The 27,023-nt window shown below is 34.6% G+C and overlaps 1 protein-coding gene across 1 annotated transcript in view; it reads left to right on the forward strand.

Annotated features, from left to right (window-relative positions):
• LOC123308486 (homeobox protein Nkx-2.1) overlaps window positions 1-25,115 on the forward strand; it is a 57,364-nt gene extending 32,249 nt beyond the window's left edge. The window contains exons 6-7 of the mRNA XM_044891151.1: window positions 12,719-12,805; window positions 23,376-25,115. Of these exons, the coding sequence (XP_044747086.1) occupies window positions 12,719-12,805; window positions 23,376-23,636 (348 nt within the window). The 3' untranslated portion in view covers window positions 23,637-25,115. The remainder of the gene's footprint in view (window positions 1-12,718; window positions 12,806-23,375) is intronic.
• Window positions 25,116-27,023: the final 1,908 nt, after the last annotated feature.

The following is a 27,023-nucleotide window of genomic DNA, read 5'->3' on the forward strand; positions in this document are numbered from 1 at the left end:
TCAGCAAGTACAGTGGCCATCGACTTTAAAATTTTTGAAGAAAAAATAGTAAGCCAGGGTCTTTTTTCAAACTTAAATTCATTTCTAAAATTTTAATTCAAATCTTAGAGTATTTTCTTTCTATTCACCACTTTTCAGTACAAAATTTGAAAACGTGGTAATGAAAAAATATTATCGATTATGTTTGTACCTGAAACTTCGAGAATCTTCTATTCTACTTTCTGAAAGGATAGTTTTTGAGGAAAAACCATATTCGTGAACGGCTATATTTTTTTTTGGTAATTTTGACAAAAGAAGATTATGTTTAACTAGCAGAATCTACAAAAATGTATAAAAAAAAAATTATATTACAGAGAGCGAACATAATGAAAAAAAAAATTATAAGACTATACGCCACTGCATTCTACATAAAAAAAGTGTCTTTAGAATGTAACATTGGTTTTTCGATATCACTGAAATTTTACGAAATAGAAGCACCAATTCAAAGAGTCGAAAAATGAGTTGCCACTCATAACTTGAAAACAAAAGAAGATAGAGGGATGCGGTTTTGGCCTTCGTCAATCTCTCAAAAATCGAGGTCGGAAACGAGCCATCCATTTTTATCTAGTTCTCACGACTCACGATTACAGAGCTGCCATTCAATTACATCGAAACCCTGTAAATTTTACAGGGTGGGCAAAATTCGTTGTCTACTGAGGTGATTTCGAGAACTATAAGAGCTAGAAGGAGACGGATGACACATTACTGAGCTACTTTTCAGAGAAACAAAGAATGAAAACCGTAGCTTTAACGATTCTTCGTTTTTGAGTTATTAGCAAAAAATGAGATTTTGACGATTTAGGAAAGTTCTTATAACTTTTATGTCTTTGAAGTTACAGATCTGACACTTGAACCTTCTAGAGGCACTCTTTTACGTAGAATCCACTGACCAGCTAAAAATATTTTTTCATTTCGAATCATAAGGCGAACTTTTGTTTTTTTAAATGCGAACTTTTATTGAATTTGTTATCTTAGAATTGGAAAAAATATTTTCTCAGTATAAAAGTGCCTAAGAAGGTTCAAGTTTCAGATTATTTTGAGTAACTCCAAAGACAAAAAAGTTATGAGAACTTTTCGAAATCGTCAAAATCTCAGTTTTTGCAAATAACTCAAAAACGAATCGTAGGAGGCTACGGTTTTCACTCTTCTTTGTTTATCTGAAAAATATCTCGGAAATGTGTCATCCGTTTTCTTCTAGCTCTTTCAGTTTGCGAGATGCCCTCAGCAGACAATGAATTTTGCCTACCATTATGAATTTTCGACATATTCTTTCGTACCCTTCTAATTCTATAGACGAAAATGTTAGTGGTTTGTAGGGCTGGGTGACAGTAAACAATCCTTTTCGATTGGCCGACGTTTCGAGCAAATTTTACTCTTTTTCAAGGCTTAAATAAAATAAAATCACAGTCAAAACAATATCACAAATACAAATGACAACGATGGTCAATAAACGATACAACAAGAAATGATGAAGGCGAACACATCAAACTGAAAGCAAAAACTCACCGAATTGATGAGATTGAAATACACCCTTCACAGGGAGGTAGGTGAGACATACAATTTCCTCTTCTCTATATTAATCATTTAAAATCGTAATCTTTCTGAAAATGTTCGGGTCTAAATAGTAGACGATTTTAAATGATTAATATAGAGAAGAGGAAATTGTATGTCTCACCTACCTCCCTGTGAAGGGTGTATTTCAATCTCATCAATTCGGTGAGTTTTTGCTTTCAGTTTGATGTGTTCGCCTTCATCATTTCTTGTTGTATCGTTTATTGACCATCGTTGTCATTTGTATTTGTGATATTGTTTTGACTGTGATTTTATTTTATTTAAGCCTTGAAAAAGAGTAAAATTTGCTCGAAACGTCGGCCAATCGAAAAGGATTGTTTACTGTCACCCAGCCCTACAAATCACTAACATTTTTGTCTATTATGAATTTTGGTACTCCGGTCTCCGCTGTATGCGGAGGCTTAGCCTCTCTTGCCTCCTCTGATGAGCAGGTGAGTGGAATACCTATCAGCAGTTGTCGAACAGATGAAACGTAATAACTTGTCTGGCAAGGCAATGTCAAATATTAGAGGAATGCTGGATAGGTACGTAGAAACCGCGAAATAATCCAGTTATCGATATTATCCATCCCAGCGATTTCGTTACCATGGCGCGATGGTATTCGAATATTTACGGTTGTCTCATTTAATTTAATTCGATGCGTTTCGAGAGGTCTCCCGGAGAGCTGTGGGGGGCGCTGTGCAATATTGCAGTGCTGGCTGCTTGGCTGGATGGGCAACGCGACTTGCTTTGACAATTAATTGCGATTTAATTACTCCGTCCCCGGAACGGGGTGCAGCGACGTTGTGGAAACATCCAGGGTGGAATTAATTCCTCCTATTCGGCCCTTCAAGTTACCTCGTCGTTGGAGTGCCGTGGAGGAGAGTGGTGCTTCAGCGGAAAGGGATCCATACAGCGTCGAGCAATACGCGGACAAGTGTTCTTGGTTCTTGGATATTGTAGGTTGCACTGAGGAAAAAATTTCGTTTATGAGTTGAAAGGAAAATGAAATATTCGCGGAGGGTTGATGTGTGGCATCATCGCATCGGCTAGTTAAATTTTACCGGCGGCAGCGGAGGCGTTTGGTCCAAGGGTGCAAGGGAAGCTTTTTGTAACAAAAATCTGGGCATGTAAATAGACCAAGCAGTAAATGAAGTCCGACAGCTAAAAAATTGTACAGGATGGCCAAAATTCGATGGGATTGAATGGCAGCTCTGTAACCGTAAGAGCTAGGGAAGAATCGAATGGATGGAAGGTTTCCTCGATTGATGGTTGATGGTGAAAAAAGCATCCCTTGTATCTTCTTCTGGTTGAAAGTTATGAGTGAAAAGTCATTTTTAGGCTCTTTCAATTGATATCTCTATTTCGTAAAGTTTCAGCAATATCGAAAACACAAATGTTACATTCTACAGTTACTTTTTTATTTAGAATTCAGTAGCGTAGTCGAAGATTTTTTTAAGTAGGTCATTTGAACTATTTAATAGTGACTTTTATTTTTGTTTTTAATATATACCCTATTTAAAAAAAGAAACCCTTTTTTCTATACCATTTTTCCGATTCGGCCCTGATAAAGAGATATAATCATTCATAACGAGCTATGCCACCCCTGGATAAATAAAATTACCTTCAGAACTATTAGCTGAATATGTTATACTACACATCTCTGGATCGTGAACAGAGTTGTATTCAGGAAAAGTACCCAATTTTTCCAATTTCACAGATACTTTTTCACTTTTGAACATCACATTACTCGAAAACTGCACATTATACAAAAGAATATGAAGAATACTTTTATTTTATAAAATGTTCAAATATTCATTAGATATAATGTCCAACTTAGTTTCAAGAGTTGGGTTCTTTGAATTTTTGGTATTTTTATGGTACGTAATGGTCATAATGAGAAAACTGGAAGACGTGGGTGATATCTTGTGCTCGAAAAACATTCAGTAAGTGAATGAAAAACTATATTCCGAAATTCATTTCATTTGATAAAACCCTTTACAGGGTGATTCATAACTATTTGGACATAGGCTAAGGGCAAATTGTTTGGACCAAAATATATGGCGATTGGACCAAATATACCTCAATAAAATATTGCTGTGGAAAAAGATAGAGGGCGTTAAAGTTGAATTTTTTTTTCGTTTTTTGCTAATAATTTCACTGTATAATTTTTCATCCGTTTTTAAGAAAAACACAATTTAACAGTTCAGAGCATCGGAAAAGGATTTGAAGTAACGATTTATTTATCTTATTCATTTATTTCGACGATAAACTATAATTAAAAACAATATAACATAAACAGAATAAACTTAAATTAAATGTTCTACATGGCCTCCTTCGTCTTCTATGCCTTTTTTAATTATTTTAATAAAGGACTTTCGAACTTCGAAGAAAATAATATTCAGTCCTCTTATAAAAAATTCAACTTTAACGCCCTCTATTTTTTTCCACAGCAATATTTTATTGAGGTATATTTGGTCCTATCGCCATATTTTGGTCCAAACAATCTGCCCTTAGCCTATGTCCCAATAGTTATGAATCACCCTGTATAACAACTAAAAATAACATATTTTTATGGTTTTCAACAGCCTGTATCTTTCAGCCTTTATCTCAGAAATCTACTGTTAAATGTTTGTACGAGTCAAAGACTCACTGTATACTAGTACTACAGCATGTTCAAACACTTTTTCGAATAAAGACGGCTGTGCAGGCACACATGTATGAAGTGGTCATAGAAATTCTCGTTATTTCCTAATTTTCTGGGATGGAAGTGAACTTCCAGTCCAAGTTTATTTCTCTGCCAGAAAGAGATACCTGATTAGAGTAATAAGGACACCAGTCAAAAGCTGAACGATCAAGATCTAGGATAGCACCAGGATCTATACAGTGACTGGGCCATCGAAAACTATGATAAATATAAAAACTCTCGGACCTGTCGATTTTTGATTTCAGGGAAAGAACTTCTAAGATCAAATTCAAATCCGTATTGCTTCAAGCCTTAGTGTTAAAAACCCCAACCCAAATATTTTGAATAGAATAGGGAAGATGTGGTTAAGTGATCTCATGTGAAATGCCTTTCTATTACGAGCTCACCATATCTAATTTTTTGTCATTTTATACATTATTTTTCAAAATATTCGTATATTATGTTTAAATTTTTAAAAACGTCGGCCTTCTCTTCAAGCATGCTGTGTAAATCAATCGAGTTTTCACTCATTTATTCTGCAATTTTCATGATAAATCTGCTGTTTGGTTTCCATTCTGGTTATTTTTGAAAAATAAAGAAATTATTTCAATTCTTTCTGCCGATGAATATACTATTTACTATTTTTACCTTAATTGTTAATAAAAGGAACAGAAAGTATGTAATATTTTGCTGTCAGGTATATAGCACTTAAGGATTATCGTCAACATCATAGTATAACTGAAAATTGGATTGATTCACAGCATGTTCAACGAAATGACCACTTCTGTACAAAATTTAGATTTAAATGTCTCGAAAACCAATAAATTGGACTAAAAATAATTTAATATGCTGAAATAGAGAGGCCTTTCAAATGAGCTATCACTAACCTTATATCTTCCATATTCCAAATAAAGGGGTTGGGGTTGTAACACTAAGGGTTGAAACGATACGGTTTTGTATTTGATCTTAGAAGTACCCCTAGAATAAAAAAATCGACGTGTTTGACAGTTTTTATATAATTCTGCTGACCTACAGAGCCGCTGATTCGTTTCCAATGGCTCACTCTGTATGTATGTTCTCACAAATAGATATACATACCTACATTATACTTGAATGAACACGCTGGTGCAGTCGTCATACAAAACGTGAATGTAAGTTCGCATCTCTCTGGAAAATTTTCTCTTTTGCGCCATTTCCCCGATATCGCAGAAGTTGGGAAAGAACATCATCTGCTGAAGTGCACCCTCATTCACCGTCACCCATTGAGTACCTCCAGACTTGGTAATTAAAATTGCTGTCATACGGTGAAGTCGAGAATGTGCAAACACATCATTCAGGTAGATAATAGGGCTTCCATGTTGCATATGTGGTGGCTATTGACACACTCTACACTAACTAACTACCGTTTAGGTTCTACGCAGAGACTACTCGTGGATGAGTGTTTCTTACATCATCACTGCAAGCAACAAAAAATATGTCGCGGCATCCAAGAAATAATTATCATTTATTGTGATACGTTTCCACGCAAATTTTGTTTTAAAGTGTTTAGAGTGCTTATTTTCCACCTTTTCTTTTGTTTCAATAAGCAAAATTAAAAAAAAAAAACATAACATATCGTGCGTTTAAAAAATTCGCCGTCACGTAGGCTATGAAATTTGGGAGATTGATGTTCTGGGACTGAACGTAATGACTTTCTTCAATCACTTCATGTTCCTAATATAAAAATATATGTAAACATTGATGGCAATGTCTTATACAGGTTGTGGCGTAATGAATGGATACCTGGAGGATAGAAGAAGTTTTAGCGGTTCAGAAATGCATGCTTTATTTTCAGTTGAAGTACCTACCTCGGTTTTCGAGTTATTCGATTTTTGAAATTACATCACTTACCACTCTTTTTTGTGGCAAGACGCCAAATGAAGGAATTTGTTCAATCTGTTTTTTGGATATAGTATTCCCGGATAGATGCGTCATCGAATGTTTCTCATGATTTTTGGAGCACATGGATAATTTTTTTTGACAAAGATGTAACTCAAATTTCCTGTTGTATCGTAATTTTTTGGGCAGAAGCACTTTTCCAAGAATAAGTTATTATAGCAGATTCAATAATGATTTCTTTCTATGTGCGAAAAACTTTTTTTTTTATTGAGTTATACAGGTAAGTCTTTGAATCGTACAAATATTTTAACAGTTGATTCTTTAGGTCAAAACAGACACTTTTTTCTTATACCATTTTGTCCGATTCGGCCCTAATAAAAAGATATAGCCATTTTTCATAATGAGCTGTGCCACCCCTGAAAACATATAATTACCTTCAGAATATGTGACACTACACATCTGTGGATCTTTTAAAAAGAGTTGCATTCGGTCAGAGTACCCAATATTTCATATTTCACAGCTACTTTTTGATTTTTGAACATCAAATTACTCGAAAAAAAAATTATACGAGAAAATATGAATAATAGGTACTTTTACATAGCGTCCAACTTAGTTTTAAGAGTTGGGTTCTTCGGATTTTTGGTACCTATTTTTATGGTATATGATCATAATAAGAAAACTGGAAGACATGGGTGATATCTTGTGTTAGAAAAAGATTAATAGAACAAATGAAAAAATATATTCCTAAATTCATTTCATTCCAAAAAACCGTTTATGAGATAAAATTAAAATTAACATTTTTTTGTGGTCTTTCAATAGCCTGTATCTTTTAAGCCGATTCGAAAAAAATGGTAAAGAAAAAAAGTGTTTTTTTTATCTCAAGAATCTACTGTTGAAATATTTTGTACGAGTCAATGACTCACCCTGTATAGCAAGAATTCAAACATTCTGTGGATATTGGTAAAAATTTCAAAAGCTATTCAAAATTTTCATACGCCAAAGACAGGAATCTTGTATGAATCAAGGTGTTATATTTTTTGTACATTCACTTATGTGAAAAAGTTTTTTTTGTTTCAGTAATTATAAAAAACATTGCCAGCACATTGCGAAATAATACTTTGAAAATATTGATAAATTTACAGCAACATTGGGGGTTCGATCCTGAAGTCGCTGAAACATTTATCAATAGAATATTTCCACACGCCTTCTACATATTTTCTGAAGTAGGATTCAAAAATGCAATACAACAACAATCTAGAATAAGTAGTTGAAATGGTACAACAGAAGCTGAGATTTACGTTCAGACAAAGAATCTCAACTTTCAAATTTCCATAGCCTACTTGACGAGTAATCTTTTTGAATGCACGATAGGTACTAGATTTATCGAATAACTGAAATAGAGGCCATCACCGAAAGGTTTATATGTTTTTTTTTCCATGGACTTTCCGATTAATACACTCTTGAAATGCCTATTCCTCATTGTTTATATCTAGGGAAGCAGGAAAAGAATGTAGAATATCTTGTAGGTGTAGGTATACTCCATTCACATTTATTTTAGCAGTCAGTTGGCCATGGAATAATTTTCTCAAGTTTTTGTAACTAGAACGGAGTAAGGTTGGCACTCGTGAAATGTCGTTAATGTCATAACGCCGTTGCCACAACTAATATCAATTTTATTACGAAAATGCCGAAAGTGATCGAAAAAAGAGACAGGAAGTGCTATTTAGAATTCAGGTCCGCTCATTCAAATAGTTATACCCTGATATTCTAAAGTCCACAATACGTCAGACGGTAGCGAAACATATTCAATGTGAATGAATTTGTATAATGTTTCATCTGAAACTAAACGACTTAAAATTCAGCTGTATATTTCCAAAATCAAAAAGATTGTGAATGAAGAGAATGACAAAAAATTTCCTTCTACTGGGAGACCCAACAAAGTGGTGGCATTTGAGAATTTTAATATGTTTGAGTGAATTAATGCGAAAAGTTCACTACAGGATTTTCGATGAATGTCATTGTAGAATAAGTTCCCGAAAATTAATTTTTCTATTTTTAATTTGACTTGTCCTATACATTGTCTTAAGGTAGCAATAAATACCTAATTAGTATTATTATATCAATGTATTAAGATGAACAGCCACAAATACGCGCCAGTTGTCCTGTTAATTGTTTATTCATGTGAAATTTTTGCTCAAAGGTGAAGTTCATCTGGACTTGAAACATCCTTTAATTTCTTTTACTTATATTGATGAAAGATGATTTTTGTTGAAGGAATTAACATTTTTGTAATTATCTGTTTATTCCTTCGGGAGATACCCATTCCCAACCACTGCATCATATGCATTCCATTTTCGGGTTAATATTTTTGAAATCGACAACTGATGTAACGTATTCAAACTTCAGCCAAAGAAGATAACGAACATTAACTCTCCTCAACCTAGTGCATATTATGATATTATACTGGTCTCTTGTATTTTCCATGCAAATAACTGGAATTGGTATGCCTTCAATCAGTTTGTACGAACTTCAATTATGTTCGTCTCATATTTTCCGAAGAGATTCGACATTCTGATAAAATACGTAATAACAGAAACTTTTACGTAGAACGGGCAACATAGCGTTGATTTAAAACCCAAAAATGTTTTGACAAGCTTCATAACCGGGTGCTAAAATAAAAGTGAATGGAGTAGGTATACCACAATATGCCTGCTATTTGTTCCTTTCAAATAATTTTTCAGATCAAATTGAGATGATACAGGCAATTTTCTTTAGAGAAGCGGTTGTTTTCAAAACCAAACTGATGGTTATTTAAATTATCTGGAGTATACCTATGCTGAAAAAAAGAATGCAACTATAATATTATAGTTTGAAAAGAATAAAGCGATTCCTCTTCGTTTATTCAAAGTTCTTACGACAGCATGACAGCAAGATGCTGATTCTGTTTTGGACCTGTTCTGTTTGAATCCCTATATGTAATTCTAAGTAAATAAATAAATAGCGTAAGAACTCAGAATCGACAACACAATTGAGATGGTAAATTCAATATACATAATTGGCCCCTGAATCTACGCTTTCCAGTTTCCTCGTGATCCGAAGTTATGCCCCTTCAAAACCCATATATTTCCGCCCCAAACTAGCAATTTCTAAATTCCCACAAATCCATAAATCATAATTCTAATCCAACCTCAGATCCATTCAGAGAAATCAACAAGCATAAATCCTACTAACGCATAAAAATAACCAACCACCCCTATTAGAGGATAATAAAGAGGTTTGGATTCTTCCCCAATTATGCCCCAATAAAGTGTAAAGTAGCATGAATCTACGCGCAGCATCCTTTTTCACTAGGAACACTTGTCGGTTTCGGGAACACCGTTGGGGCCCCGTACACAATGGGTCTGGTGAACCGTACGCACATCGTACCCGCATTCCCCACAACTGCTTTTGAAGTTTGCGGTTATTGATTTGGGGGGCTAGTAATTTGTTGAGGAAGCCAAAGGTTCGCTCAATGAATAGGAATATTTGAATCTGCGATATCCGCACCGGATATAAGATGATAATATTTTCGCTTTCTTGAGACTGTATTATAGAGGGTTGGACATAAGTCCGTAATAAAATTAATATTTCTAATACCAATAACTCAAAATAATAACGCTGAAAACCGTCAATTGATTTCTGAATACCCCCATTTTGTGGCAGTAAAATTGAGACCCATCTAACCCGCGTTTTTAAAATGGAAACATATAACATGTGTGGGATCGTTGGCAAGCTGACATTTAATACAATCACCCCATAATCTTTTATTAATTATGTGTTTACCAGAACTCAGAAGGAACACAAGAGTTAAATCACAGTATAGACACCAACCATATAGACATAACCATAGCCATAACCAACCATAGTTGGTGTCTATACTGTGGTTGAATTAATCGTTTCCCGACAACCAGTAACTTAAAATTAAGACGCTCAAACAGGTTAATTGAATTCCGAATGTACAGGGTGGGCAAATTTCGATGTTTTAGCACTACAGCTTTTAAACCATTGGAGATAGACAAAATCAGATACCCCATTCTCGTTCTCTTTTTCTGATAAACTAACAAGAGTAGTAGTAATTTTTGGCCACCTTCTTTTGTTTTCGAGTTATAAGCGAAAATTAAAAAAATGGCGATTTCGAAATTAATTTATATCTCCGCTAATACTGATGATAGAACTCTGAAATTAAACCATTATACAGGCACTTTTTTAAGTAAAATCCAGTGGCGTGCTTGCCTTTTTAGCAGAATCTGTAATTACGAGGCTATGACCCAAAGTAATGTTTTTTTAAATGGGAACACTAGATTTCTGTGCAATTTTTTGAAAGCTTAATTTTAACTGATTTCCAAAATATATAACATCATATGGTTTGTATCAATATAAATCATAGAAAATGGTCAAAAACCTTTTTTCTCAATATTTCTATGGTTTTAACTTTTGACGAGCACAGAAAAAAAAACTTCCTATAACAAGAGCAGTCTTCTTCCGGCAATGTTATTCTTTCTATATGCTTTTCACCAATTTTCACAAAATTTGAATCTAGATATATTTCAAAAATTTTTATATCTCAAATTAAAAAAACCTTCGTTTTTTAAATGCAAACTTTTATTGGATTTGTTATCTTTAAATTGAAAGAAAAAACCTTTTTTCAGTAGATTCTGCGTATAAAAGTGCCTAAGAAGGTTCAAGTTTAAGATCTGTAACTTCAATGACAAAAAAGTTGAGAACTTCTCGAAAAAATCTCATTTTTTGATAATAACTCAAAAACGAAGAATCGTAGGAGGCTACGGTTTTCACCATTCTTCATTTCTTTGAAAAAGAGCGAAAATGTGTCATCCGTTTTCTTAGGGCTTTTATAGTTCTCGAGATCTCTCCAAAGGGACAACGAATATTGTCCAGCCTGTGCAATCGTAACTCAATCATCGTATTTTAGCGTCTAAAGATTTTTGTGATTCTTCAATACTTTATCAGGAATTATTATTATCTTCGAATTTGAGTTTAGCTAGTGGGCGGATGTCATGCTAAGGGAAAACAGCAATTTCGAACTGCTTTATTAGTCTATGGCGGAAACCACAGAAGTAAACAAGAATTGGATTTTCCTTCAAATAATTTTGAATTTTTATTTTTATGATTTTTTTATGAATAACCCCAGCAACATAAGGTTTATGAAATTTCAAAATTGTTTATTGGAACATCAAATTTTAGATTCCTTCTGTGGTTTCCGCATTAGTCACAGACTCATCAAGTAGATCGAAGTTGCTGTTTTTCCTTTTCCTTGATAACACTTTTTTTTTACTTAGAATCGACTGAAATTATCAAAAGTTTCTTGATTTTTGATGAACTCGATTTGTCCAACTTGATGCTCGTGTCATAATCACCCTGTACAGTTTCGGCAAACAGTGTTGGCTTAATACTACATAATAGCAACATTGAAAATGGTAAAGATTTTTCAGAAAAAAAAATAAGTTTTCACCATTTTTCCATAAGAATCCCAATAACTCATAAACTATTGAGTTTTTGTCCAACGTATGGCATACTGTATGAAATTGCCATCAAATCAGCTATCCAATGATGCAAAGCTATACTGGGTGTGTCATTTGAAATAAAGAAAGTGGTAGGCATTTTCGAAAACCCCAACATCCAAATATTCAGGTCAAAATTGTGATTTGTTCTCCATATTAATAGTCTAATAGGCCATCGCACTAATCGTAGTAAATCACCATGTATAATAGAAGGAGCATTCAATATGATGGTTATCATTCACGCAGATGATGTTTGGTAAATCGTTCAAGTGAATGATATAGCCATATAATGGCTTTGTTTTGGTTCGCCCTTTAGGCGGTTCCGAATCGGTTCAAAGCAGTGGAGCAGCAATGCTATGGGAAGCTTCACACATGCTACGCGCGAGCTTACGCTGAATAAATAAATGTTCGACTGTTTTGAACCGTTCTGGAACCATCCTAAAAGCGAACCAGAACAGGCCTAATATGTGATTAGAACACACAGGCTTTTCACAGACTCTATGTTCAGAGACCGCCTCTATCCGGGTCTTAGTAGCTCCCACTAGAGTTTTCTGTGTTTGTGACCATTAACGTCTGTATGTCTGTGGTTTTTACAATGGAATTTCATAGACCAGTGAATAATGGCTCATTAATCACGAGTGATATGTGAATATTTGGTAGGCCATAAAAAAATAATGGCTCATAAATCACAAGTTACTTATGAATGTCAATGCTCAAGGAAACACATAGATTATGATCACGTTATTCAATGTTAGCACTTTGCCTTCGATTCGCCTTTGAGGATTTAAGAAGATTACTTAATCTTTAACTTGAAAGAGACTCCTCTGTCTGGTTGAACTATATCAATTCAACCCTCACACTTCGAATAGAGCTATTATATTTCCAGGAGTGTGGTTTTCAAAAGAACCCATTCCGTTGGAATAGTCGTATCAGATTCCGATTTAATTTATCGAACCATACGTTTCTGTTTTTTCAGGCGTTCAATAACCCCTCTTTGTTGTTACAGGTGAAAATATGGTTCCAGAATCACAGGTACAAGTGCAAAAGACAGGCCAAAGAAAAGGCGATGGCCGAACAAAACCAACACAACCAGGTAAGAAATCACGCACACTCTCAGTTCACGTATTCATTTTTTTCTGGGTTGATCCTATAATAACAAAGAGCTCATTCATTAGCTCAATGGATTTTGTGTAGCAAAAATATTCTCACTTGAGGTAAGTTCTTAATCTCGTTCCGGACGTTGTGGGCAGTTTGACTGTGATTTCCTTTTTGTGAATGGGCTGTAACAGGTCACAAAAGAAGAATGGTCGAGTTGTGACGTTTTACTCTCCTCACTATCCTGATTGATTGATTTAAGATAAGATAGCGGATAATCCTTATGTGATTGCATCTCTAGAAAACATTCTTTAGTAGAACACCAGAATACCCATTTATAATACAAAAAATTATAACAGGATATTTCACAGAGAATATTAGGTTTCTTCATAGAAGAGTAGATCATAGTTATTTTTACAACAAGTGAGTTAAATGAATGTTTATTCATGAGAAGAAAGTTTAACGTACGAACCCGAAGGGTTATTTCTTCGAATGAACAAACATTCATAATACTCGTGTTGTATACAAAATTTTGTTCCATTTTGAGTAGGATTCAAATGATAACACTTTCCAGAGAATTATCTAATTTATGAAACGACATGAAAGGTGTCGCTTTGATTCGCTATTTAGGGCATTATTCAATCCATAGCAACAAGAGGAACATGTTATTTTATTTCACTTTTGAGTTAAAAATAGTATATTATTTAACGAGCGGTAATGTAGGTCATAACTCACGCAGATGAAGTTTGCAGCGCGAGCCGTAGGCGAGTGCTGTAATTCATCAAGTGAGTTATGACCATTACCGCAAGTTGAATACTATACTTTATCTACGACTTTAACAATAAATACTAAGATACAAGTACAGAGAAAGAACTTTATTGACAAGTCTCAATAGTGACCTACAACAGTACTATAAAAATTTTAGTTTAAATTTTCGGGCGATAAATTCTGTATGGTAATATTAGCCGCTCGTCTTACTTCTGGAGGTGTACATAATAATTCATCTTCATTATCTGAATTAATTCTTTCGAGCAAAATATTCACAATAATTAGTTATCAACTTAATTTGAAAACGTCAAAATTATTCAAGTGACATTCCTCCCCTCAATATCAATAATGGACTGTTCCCTTTCGGCCAACCGGCTTGTAGAAAAAGCACAGAGCCGCTTCGTAAATCTTTTCTGATTTATTATAGTGAGTTATAGTAGTGAGTTATTATAACTCACGTTGTTTGTTTACATATACTATTAATTGCTCAAAAGCATTTGAATAATGAATATATAAATTAATAGGAGTAGATAAATTTGTATTTCACCGAATGGATAAACGTCAACTTACCCTTGTTTTTATGGATTGAAAAATGTCTTCTTCAAACGTCAAAATGGAATAAAATTGTTTAAGGACTTTCGAACACTTTTTTTCGATAATGATATATCAGAAACAGGTTTTAGCTATCTATTAGTTTTTCAGCTAAATAGGAGTTACTGGAAAATTATGTATGTTTCAAATATTTCGCGAGCTTCATCTTGTTTTCTGTCTGAAATATTCGAAAATTTCACACGATCTCTTCAGTATTTTTTCATGGCTCATGTAATTATCTTTATTTTATAAATGAGTTGTCCTAAGAGTTATACACTTTGATTAACTGCAATGGTCTATAAGAGGTTAATGGAAAATAAATAATAAATTTGTGCTGAAAATTTGCATGTTGAGGGTTTCGACAATGATCTAAAATATCTTCAGACCTCTGCAACTTTCGGTTATGCCCAAAACAGGCTACTATAGTCTTATTTCGAATGGTACACCAAGTATATCTTTGCATGGTTATATAGTTGACTTGATGACAATTTCAATGCTATACATTAGGTAAAAAGTTATCAGTTCATGAGTTATAGAATTCTTATGAAAAATAGTTAAAAGCAGGAAAGGTCAAACATCTTTCAATATTCTAGCTCAAACAGAAAAGGAGATAATGACTAAAGTCGAAATCGCCCAAATTTAAATTCTGGCCTATAACTCGAAAACAAAAGAAGATAGAGGAATGCAGTTGATGGCATTATTATAGTCTCTCGAAAAATGACGACCGTAATGTGCCATGCATTTTCCTCTATCTCGTTGTTTTAGAAGAGCAAAATTGGTGATACCTGAACTTTGTACTTAGTTCAGGTATCACCAATTTTGCCTACCCTGTACAGTAGAATTCACATCGTCAGAGTTAACCCGATATGCACACTGAATATGCAGTAGGTATTCTGGAATTTTGAAGAAAGGGAGAATTAAAGAATTATTTGAAAAGAAAACGTTTAACTTTTGTTACTTGAATACTTCCGGTTTTTGCGGAAGCTTGTTTGTTTCAGGAAACGAAAAATGTAACTTTCTTTAATACATATTATTATCTGTTGCCATTCTAAACGTTTCAACAAAGAAATCTCGAATATTGAATTGATGCTGCCGATAGGTAATTTAACTAAAAACCAAATTACCTACATGACTGCTTTCACTAGGATAAGTACAATAATTTAACGACTACACGTTTTTCGCTATCACAATGAAACCTCCAGGTGGTTGAAAATACAGGGTATTTTCAAAGGAGAGACTTTTTTTTGACAGAAGGAAGAACTCATCAAAATAAGTCGTTTAACCAAAAGTTGTCCAGGTATATAAAATATCCAAGATGGCTGAGATACAACCCCTAGAAGTTCGACAAAATTTCCTTGAATTTCAAGTACGGGACTGTGGTAGATGACCAAGTTTATCGGATTAGATGCATCACTTTTGAGAGAATCATAATTAGGGTGGAAAAAATTTGGGAAATCGGGGCAGTTTCTTGAAAGAGCTTATGTTAGTTATGTTGAAAAAGTGTTATGATGTTTCCCAATTTCATCCCATTTTTACGATGATTGTTGGAATGTTCTAACAAGAAGATTGTGATGCCCATTGTGAAAAAATTCGTGAATAATTCAGATGTTGTTTTTTTTTCTGGTATTTTTATGGTCAAAATGAAGAAACTGGAAGATGTCGATGGAATTTTTTGTTGTTGTTGTTGTTTTGTCAATAAAAATTCAATTCTGAAAATTATTCCATTCGGTAAATCCGTTCGTGAAAATTACATCCTGTTATGGATATTCAACAGACTGTAGATATATATCTTTTCAACAAAGCCGAATTGGGAAAAATGGTGAAGGGAAGAAATACCTATTTTTTTTAACCTAAGGAATCTGTCAAAATATGTCTACACCTCATAGACTCACTCTGTATATTTCAAGAGGAAATTGGGTTATTCTGAAGATGACACATGAATTAATCGAATATTCTTGACTTTTGACGAGCAGGTTGATGTATGCAGCCGAGTTTTGTGTGAATAATTTCTGTCAATGAAAGCCTTACACTTGAGAGGACCCTGTTAATTGATCGACATTTTTGTAATGGCGATAGATAATTATTTCTTTGAATTCAAAGTAGCCCTATCGAAAATAATCCGTTAGAACAGAAATATGGGATTCCGATTGCCAGTATGAGAAATGCCAATTGACTGACTAACCCATGTCCAGGCTAGGCAAGTCTAACATTAGTTCTATAATCCATTAGAAGTTGATTGAAATTGCATTTTTACAGGTGTTTCGAATTATTAAGGTTATTTACTATACAATAGCTGACAATGATTCTAACTCGCGTCAGATACTGCGAAAATCTTCAGTTTCAATCAAATAGTACCTAATGAATTCGGCAATTTGGGGAGATAGTGCTGACCAGCATCGAATCGTCCGCTGAAGACAATAAACGGCTGATGCCATATTAAAACACTTACATCCGTCGGAAACGTATCATTTGAAGTCATCACGAAGACGTAGACCTGGTCGAAATTAATTGAATAAAGTTCTATCAAGTTACTACTCCATACCATGGAAGTCACGAGCCCGCAAATCACATCATCAGATCAGTTGATAACTGGACAGGAGGGATTTGCAAATTGATAAGGAAAAAAATTTGGCATATACAGGGTGGACTATTTAAAACGAAACAGACGAGATAACGAGCGTAATAAATTTATTTCGAAAAAATGCTCGGACACGTCGATTTTTGTTTCGATGGGGACAACTTTTGAGGTCAAATTCACAACTATATCGCTTCAACCCTTAGTGTCAAAACAACAACCCCTATATTTTGAATAGGAAAGATAGGGTGAGTGATACCTCATTTGAAAGGCCTTTTAATCCTAAATTCAGCGTATTAAACTTTTTCTCATTTATTGCATCGTTTTCGAGATATTTAATTTTGAATTTCGTACAGTACCAGTCATTCCGCTAACCATGCTCTGGGAAATCATCAATTATTTGACTATTTCATTCTGTGGTTACGATGGTAACCGTTAATTGTCAACATTAGACAATGAAATAATTATTATTGGTAATTACTTTCTTCAACAATTAAGATGGTTGTCTCGTCTGTTCTGTTTTAAAACGCCCAGCCTGTATTTGTTTTTTTCAAAATGTCATCATTCAGGATTTTCCTAAAGATCAATCCTACGACAATACTAGGATCAAATCTAATTCCATAAATAAAAGAATCATCTATCTGTATTTCCATCAGAAATTGAAAACATGTAGTCATATCATGAAGGTATCAAATATACAGGGTGTATTTGAAGGTGAGGCTTTTTTTTCAACAAAAGGTAGAACTGGTCAAAAATCACCTTTACAAAACTTTCAAAATGACAAAGTTGAAAAAAAATTGAAAATGATTATTGAAATAGATCCTAATACCACCCTAGACCGTTTGTTAGCTGAATTATTGCAAAGCAGTGGGAAAAAACTTATCTCCTGATTCGACCATGTGGTTTCGTTTAGAATATTGGTCGTTCGATATTTACATGCTAATGAAAACTGAAACTTAGGACTGCCGAATTGTTCTCATTATGTGTTAGTAACTTACACGATTTTATGAAATGGCTCATTTCGATACCAACTGACAGAAGAGACTTAGGAAAGAAGTGTAAAGAATAGAATAATACTTCCAAATCTCACCAATAAAATTCGTCTAAATTATTCACGAATTTTTTCACGATGGACATCACAATCTTCGTGTTCGAACATTCCAACAATCGTCGTAAAAATGGAATGAAATGGGAAACATCATAGCACTTTTTCAACATAACTAACATAAGCACTTTCAAGAAACTGCCTCGATTTTATAAATTTTTTTTCACCCTATATTGCACGATACAACAATTATATGATTATCTCAAAAGTGACCTGATGCATCTAATCCGATGAACTTGGTACTGAACCATTCATTGTCCAGCCATATGTTTATGTTTTGTTTCGTTTTTGCGATTCCGGAGTCACCGTCCACAGTCCCGTACTTGAAATTCAATGAAATTTTGTCGAACTTCTAGGGGTTGTATCTCAGCCATCTTGGATATTTTATATAGACAATTTTTGGTCAAACGACTTATTTTGACGAGTTCTACCTTCTGTCGAAAAAAAGCCTCACCTTTGAAAACACCCTGTATATAAGTCAAAGACTCACCCTGTTAATGGTTTCACAGAATTCAGTCGAAAATAGAAATTTCACAAAAATGGTGATTTTCCCTTGAGTAAAGAAGTAATATATCGGCATGTATATTTTTGAAAAGCAATTTTTGTTTTGTATAGCCCGTTCTCAACAGCCGAGAATTCTCTACAAAATTTACTCGAGATTTCATGCGCCGTGAATTATGTACCGTTACATACGCACTTTCGGTAGAATTCTCTGTTCAGTTGCGTACTAAATAATCTCTGCCGTTTTCTTGCGAGAATTTTGTAGAGAATTCTCGGCTGTTGCAAACAGGCTTATAACATAAGATTCAAAAAAGATACCATCCTTATTTAAAATAAAGAAGTTATTTTTTTCCACCCTTAGTAGAAGAGACGAAAAAAGTTGAATATAGTGTCGTATTCCCATCACTGAAACCTGAAACGTTTTTACTTCTATATAGTCTAGAAGTACCAGAAACAGCCCAAATCAAGCAAATTGGGATACCCTGTACTATAGCTTAAAATTTTGTCTTCATTCTAGACCCTGAAGAAGTTTCTACAAAAATCCACCGAAACAGGTCGGTGTTATTTTAAGAAAGATCTCCATTCTCTAAACGAACCCCTACTATTGAAAGCAAGGGTCTCAAATTCTTCAAATGAGTTTGAAACTTACTAATGTGATAACATTTTTAAACAATCTGGAACGTGATGAAAATACTGAAGCAAATTTATGCTCGATGGCATAAAGTTGGGCTACGAATGTAGGAAAGAAATTTTCACTTTGAATTATATCGATAACTGCTTTCGAAAAGATCGCATACAGAGTGTTCCATCCGGCTCCCGATTAATTCTCGTCCACTTGACGTGAAGGGGCAGAATAAGAATGTCCCACTGTTCATCGACGAAACCAATTGCCCAGGATAGTTTCATCGATCAATCATCATAACTCGATTCCCCGATATCGAATCAACTAACCCAATTCAGCCATTCACTTCTAATCAGGGGTCCGTTAGAAAAACATCAACTGGTTACGCGCCATTGAATGGGACCAAATTAAATAAAGGAAGAATTCGAGAATAATATCGCAATCAGGCAGGTTGTCAGCCGCGTCTGTTTTCGAATTCCCCAACGAAGACGGTAGACAAGCGAGAGGAGCTTTTGAAATGGCTCTGTTTGCTCAAGAATGGTATTTACCGAAGGCCCGGTTAATGCACACAGAAGCTGTACGTGTAGGTGACGTGGCCATTCTGTTTGTCCGACTGGACACGGGTGGAATGACAGGGTCAGACTACAGGCCTGGCTACAGGCTGCGGGCGAAATTTTCTCCTCGTCGTGTCGCAATGAAAACAACCTGAAAAAAACGAACATGCTCCAAAACTTAGATATTGTGTAATCTATGTCTTTTAGAGTTTTCTATTTGCTCCGGATTGTTTGTTATGGTGAATTATTCAATACACGTAATGCAGGAAAGTTTTTATAATCGTGTATGGTTTCATGAGTGTATGTACAGGGTGATTCCGGAGGAGACTGTCAGATTTTAGGGGAAGTTTACACTTGTCGAGGCAGCTTCGAAAAAATGTTTGGTTTGTGGCTATTGAGACTCTACAGAGTGATTTGTCCGATTTTACTTTTATCAATAACCTTGGTTTGGCTTATTCAATTTTGATGAAATTTTCAGTGTAGTACAATATGAATGCACATTCAAACTGAAATTATCACAATAACAACCTGGTATTTTGAGGTACGTGTTAGTATAATTAACATTCTACTGCACTGAGAATTTCATCAAAATTGAATGAGCCAAAATGAAGTTATTGGTTATTTATACAGGCATTTTAAGTTTTCCTAATGAGCTGTGCCCACTCTGGAAAAACAAAATTACCCTCAGAATAACTAGTTAAATCTGTGACACTACACATCTGTAGTTCTTTTGAACAGAGTTGTATTTAGTCAAAGTAGGTACCCAATTTTTCTAATTTTAGATATTACGAGGATATATTGAAAAATTCTTAGTCTACTATAGAACCAAACAAAATTTCAATGTCAAAATATTTTATTACTCAGCATATTCTCCTCTTAATTGGATACATTTATCACAGCGAACCTGGAACGTCTCTAGACCTTTCAAAAAAATTTTTTCTTCTTGCTCTGCAAACCAGACCTTCACTGCTTTTATTACTTCCTCGTTGGAAGAAAATTTACGACCTTTTAAACTTTTTTTCAGTTGGGGAAAGAGATGATAGTCGGATGCAGCCAAATCTGGTGAATAAGGGTAGTGTTCTAGTAATTCAAACCCTAAATCACGGATTTTTTGCATGGCAACATGAGATTTGTGTGCAGGGGCGTTGTCCTGTAAAAACAATACACCTCTGGATAGCTTTCCGCGTCTTTTCTCTTTAATTTTTTCCCGTAGAGTTGTCAGTAATGTCGAATAGTAATTTCCGGTTATTGTTCTACCCTTATCCAAATAATCAATCATGATATCTCCATGGCAATCACAAAAAAACTGAAGCAAGAACTTTTCCAGCAGATTTTTGGACACGAAACTTCTTAGGTCTTGGAGAACCAGAGTGTAGCCATTCCGTCGATTGTTGCTTTGTTTCTGGATAGTAGAAATGTACCCGAGTCTCAGTCATAGTAACAATTTGGTTTAAAAAGTCCACATCGGTTTCTAATCGAGCACAGATCGAACGCGATGCTTCTACCCTTGCACGCTTTTGGTCAACATTCAAACATTTGGGGAACCATTTTGCAGCAATTTTTCTCATGTCCAAACTGACGTGAACTATATGATGAACACGTTCGTATGAAATAATCAGTGCTTCAGATATCCGTTTTAGCCCAATTCGACGGTCTGATAAAATCATGTCATGAACTGCATCGATATTTTCGGGGACTGATACAGAAACTGGCCTTCCCGATCGGTCATCATCTTCGATGGAAAATTGACCTCTTTTGAAGCTTGCAGTCCAATTCTTCACGGTCGCATACGATGGACATTGATCACCCAGGGTATTAAGCATATCTTCGTAAATCTGCTCACCTCTAAACCCTTTCTTGATGATGGCTCGATACTCCAATTTTTCGATTTTCACAATTTCGTTGGACATCTTCTTTCTTTTAATTCATTGCGTAACTCTGGTTTACTTTTTTGACCTCAAACTTCACACTGACACTTCTAATGAGTTATTGTTCGTGGCTATGGTAACGCAATATTTTTTTATGCATGGAACTGGTCTAGGCTAACTAGATACCAATACATCCTCTTACTGCAGATAACGTAACGTTACCCTTCAGCGTTTTTTAGTACAAGTCCATCGATATTCATCGTAACGTCGATATTCGTCAGCGTTTTAGAAAACTCGCATTTTCTGGAGCTCGTTTAGGGAAGCCAGCAAGCGTAGTGAGCGGGAATAGGGGGAGACCAGCGAACCTCTTGAAAACACACGCAGTTTCAAGTGGCCACGTCACGACCCCAGCATCTAGCAACCCCCAAGTATACATAAAGTTGGCAGCCCTGTGAAATTCTCCCGTCTCGATTTGGCGACCGACCGACCGACGGGCTTGGGTCAATTGTGAACCCCATTTTTATGAACCAACTGCGTGGGCTCAGCGTGAACTCACCCGAACTTGAAGGGAAAATCAAAAAGCATTTCTCCCTAGTTGAAATTATTCCGTGAATTAATGAGAATTATGCTATTCCGTCATAGACAAGATCCGCCAGACTCATCATCTGCTCATTACATTGAACTTTTTCACAAATTCATCAGTTGAGGGTTGAATAATCCGTTAATCGACGAGGGTTTCAACCCATGTGATACATAATTTTTCTGGAAGCAGTGAAAAATTTAACGATGGATGCTGATGATTTGCTGAACCTATTTTTTTGTCGTTGTGTTCTGTTCCTCTAATGAGGTATCACTTATTATTGTATTTTTGTATATTTTTTGTAGCCCTGATGAAGAATCAAAAAATATTCGAAACGTTGGCAATTTTAACAAGGGTTTTTTGCTCCCTTTTGCTGTTTCACCGGTCCTCAAGCTGGTATTACCTATTATTGACCAATTATAAGTACGAGATTATATAACCAATAAGTTCTTTCTTATTTTATTAAGATTCCTTCGGCACTCCCATATCAGCTTTTAATCTCATTGCAAATGAGCTGGGATATCTGTTCAAAGCTAGGAAATATCTCTAGAAATACAAGATTCTTCTACTTCACAAGGATCAGATGAGAACAGCACTTGAATACTGCTCTTATGTTGGGAGTTCAGCTCCAAATCTATCTTATATTCCATCCAAATCCAGAAGGGAGCAGTGAAACTGATTGACTGTCCAACTTGAAGCCAGGATTAGAGCTTCAAACTTGTGGATCTTCCATATTGTTACTCCTGCACACCTGATACTCACACCTATAGTATTTAATCAGAGCATCGACAAGATGACATAGGATTCTCTTTCTCCTGATGGTTTAATATAAAAAAAACTGTAGCCAGTTTAAGACTTGATAGGCTGTTTCAAACAGTTTGATTTTCCTCAGCTTAGGTATGAATTTTCAATATCGAATTTATGTTTTTCTCATTGTGTCCAGAAGCCACAGAAGTTCGAAATTGCTGTTTTTCCTTATATCAAGTTTTTCCTTGATAACTCTGGAAGTTTTCATTCCTTCTCATGAACACTCTGTATATTTTCGGTCCGAATAGCAAGAGTGCAATACTACCTACGACCTATTGGCAATACTGGAAACTGTAATGATTTTGAATTTATGCCGAAGGTAAGGCATAGGTCTGTTGAAATTGTCATCAAATCAGCTATCTAACCTTAGATTAACAAAACATCTATGCATCTAACCAGACAAAGATAAACTGAGTGTCCCAGTTGAAATATGAAAGTAGTGGGCTGTTTCGGGTTTACCAAAAGTTGCAGGAGTGACATGAGCATTGTTGCTCATGTCTTTATGCTCGAAATTTTTCAATAATTGGATGGATATACTCCGTTCCTTACATTATATACCTAGATATGTAATAATTACATTTTTGTTTATTGTTTCAGTCGTCCAGCTCACCCAGAAGAGTAGCAGTTCCAGTGCTCGTGAAAGACGGTAAACCGTGTTCTGCCGGCTCCGGTAACAACCAAACCACCTCATCGTCCGTAGTTGACACCGGCAGAACACAACAGTCGCCAGCCTGCCAGAGTCAACAACAAGCCCAATGCATGGCCAACAGCAGCCTGTCAATGGCCTACAGGCAGCAGGGCAACTACCAACAGCAGTGCGGTGGTACTTATTTGCCGCTACAGACTAGAGCTTGGTAGTGATACGAGCAGTTCGGAATAGTTTACAGTAGTGAAGATGTGTGACGAGTAGAGTGTCGTAGACGAACTAGTCTTGTGATAGAGATGCGCAGTCGTGGATGATTGATGAAATGAGGATATAGGACAAATTGATCTCCTTGGATAACGAAAATCGTTTAGCGAAATTGAAATTGCAGAGGAATTATGTGAAAAAGCTTATTTAAGATACGTTTTGAGGAATTTAATGATAACATCTCTTCGGTTCTGAGAAGGGATGGATGGGGATGTGGAACAAAATATAGGTCAAAGAAAACTATTATATCTTGTTTGAAGGGGTATACTATCAAAGCAAAATTAAAGGACTAGATTACCATCATGAATCTTCTAAGGGATGGTAACATCATTGTGGTGTAGATTGTAATCTAGGTCGATAATTCAACTTTTGAGAATATGCATATGCATGGTTTTTATCTCGGACATTAATGGGTGATATCATACTCCCAATTTCTTTCAACAAATATGAAATACTTGAAGGCTGACATAAGAAATGAGAATTGTGCTAAGTGATGGATCTCATTTCATTTCATTATTATATTCCTGTCAATGGAAACTGTTAAGTAATTTTTTATATTCGTATTGACGGAAGAAATAAATTGCAATTCTATTCTTACTCTGTTCAGAATAGTGGTTATGGAAAAGAGTAGAACAATATTCTGAAATTTTTAAAAATTGATCTTTTAGTCAATTCTTCATAATTCGAAATATGCAACCAGATTCATCTGGTAACTATAAGTTTAACACTAGTTGCCGGAATGTCAATTATATTTTAATGGTCCATTAACATTTTAATGGTCCATTAAACGGCATATACACCGCGTTATGGAGAATTAAAGATTTAAAGGATCATTAAATTATAATTGTCTTTCGCGCAACTGGGTGTTAGAGCAATTATTACCTAAAATCGAGGCAAATTTATTTCAATATTATTTATACTGATTGATTAATTATCAAGATTTTTGTTGTTTCAAGTTGGGGGACACGTTTGTATCATATAAATATTATGAAACGTGTTTTATTTTATCTAGTTTTGTTTCATCTCTCCATTTTTATTCTCTAAGGAGTTGAGGTTGAGGCTTTGACTCTTATCCTCGAAGGGATTTATCGATATGAATCATGTGAACGAGATAGAAATTTGAAAGCGAGAGTGCAATGATTAGAAGACAAAGATTTCACTTTGTATAAATAAATTTTTCGCAAAGTAGTGAACAAATGTTATGATATGTAATATAATTTTTATCCAATGTATGTAGATTTTTTTTATTTTGTACAAATTATTCATTAATGTATATAATGATTAGTGTATTAGATATATTTCGAAATGGAAATCGAATATTATTCCAGAGAATCTCACCGTGTACATATTACTAGTATATCGAGTTGCACAATTATGTAACATGTGTGTTTATAATTATTACCATCGAATAAAAGTTTGAGTTTGAATAGTTGCGGTTTTTTCCACCTGCCTCCCCACTTTGTTTGCATATTTGATTATTTATAGGTACAGACAGATGGATGATGGGTGTACGACATTTTTAAATGAATAGAATAAAATAATAAAGAATATGAGTTGTGATCTGGAAATCTTGAGTTTTATAATTAATTCGATTGGTCCAACCTAATGGTCTTGTCACAAACACACTGCACATTCCAAACTTATTGAAAATGGTAAAGAATGTGAAGGTTTTTTGAAAACAGATTACTCATAAACCACTGGGTTCGTGAAGCCCAGCACTCAAGTTTACAACACACAATGTAAAATATTTATTTTGATCAAATAACAGATGAAAGCCGGATCTTGAACTATAAGGTCAAAGGAGCATGGAGTATAATGCTCCACAAAAAAGTACCAGAAAATCGGTCAATTCTGGCCGTTAGTCAGTGTTTCTATCGATAATCATAAAATTTGAAGAAAAACAAAGTTTATAGTAGGATTCATGTTTTGTGAACTTTCAAACAAACCCACACATGCTATATCTCTTCATTTGAAAACGAGAGATGCCAGAAAATGAGGGTTATTTAAAATCAATTGAGGGGTTTCAGCGTCTTCATTTTGAGGGTTATTGGTTGAAGAAATATTAATTTTATTCAAGACTTAGGTATATACTCAACCCTGTTTATCACAGGTTATGTAATTCTTAAGGTAAATGAACTAAACGTGGTTCAAAAAATTACACAACATACAAAATATACATGCTCAGAGAATTCTTAGTTCTAAATTATATATGAATATACATAAGGGGAAGGTTTATATTTATCTGTATTTCATTCAAAATTATCCAGGGAAATTTTGAAATTAACTATAGTATAAAATACGTCTATGCTTAATTGAAACTTTCAAAATCAAGATTTAATAACTAATAAGTATTACCGTTGAGTTGAGTTTAGTACTCAATGGTATTATTGGACCATATTCATTTTGTTCCTATAAGCTTCTGAAATAAAAAACATTACACAGGGTGTCCCAAAACTAGTGAATCAAACGTCACACCTCGGTAGAGTAGATCAAATATTTACTATCGAATGACACCAACATTAGTTGAGCTAAAATGTACCGTTTCTGAAGAAACCTTACCTGGAGTTGCCGATTTTCGAACTATTTTTTCAATCACAAGGCCAATTTGTGATTAAGGATAGCGTTCTTCTTCCATATTATCACCTCTATAGAGGGGATTTATAATGAGTAATAAAAATCATGTAGAAAAACAATTGTTTTAATTTACATAAACTTAGGTTATCGATTAATTACTTGAAATAATTTCAATTTCAATAATCTTAGTTTAATATAAGTTCGATATCCTTTTTCACAAACTTCACCCAGCAACACTAGGTATTTTAATAAAATTCTGATTATTTTGGAAACGGTACGTTTTCGTTGAACTAATGTTGGTGTCATTCGATAATATTTGATCTATACTCTATCGTGGTGTGACGTTTGATTCACTAGTTTTGGGACACCCTGTATTTATTCATTAGAATAAACATGGTGAGTCTTTGATTCGTACAAAAATTTTAACAGTAGATTCTTGAGATCAAAAGAAACACTTTTTTTCTATACCATTTTTTTCGATACAGCCCTGATAAAAAGATAAAGCCATTTGAAATTTTCATAATGAGCCATGCCACCCCTGGAAAAACAAAATTACCTTCAGAATAACTAGGTAAATCTATGACATTACATATGTGTGGATCTTTTAAAGAAAGTTGCATTCGGTCAAAGTACCCAATTTTTTGGATTTCACAAATATATTTTATTTTTGAATTACTCGAAAACGGCGCATTATACGAGAAAATATGTAGAATACTTTCATTTTACAAAACCTTCTATTGTTAATAAGATAGTGTCCAACT

This window comes from Coccinella septempunctata, chromosome 2 (assembly GCF_907165205.1).
Source record: "Coccinella septempunctata chromosome 2, icCocSept1.1, whole genome shotgun sequence".
Taxonomy (NCBI): domain Eukaryota; kingdom Metazoa; phylum Arthropoda; class Insecta; order Coleoptera; family Coccinellidae; genus Coccinella; species Coccinella septempunctata.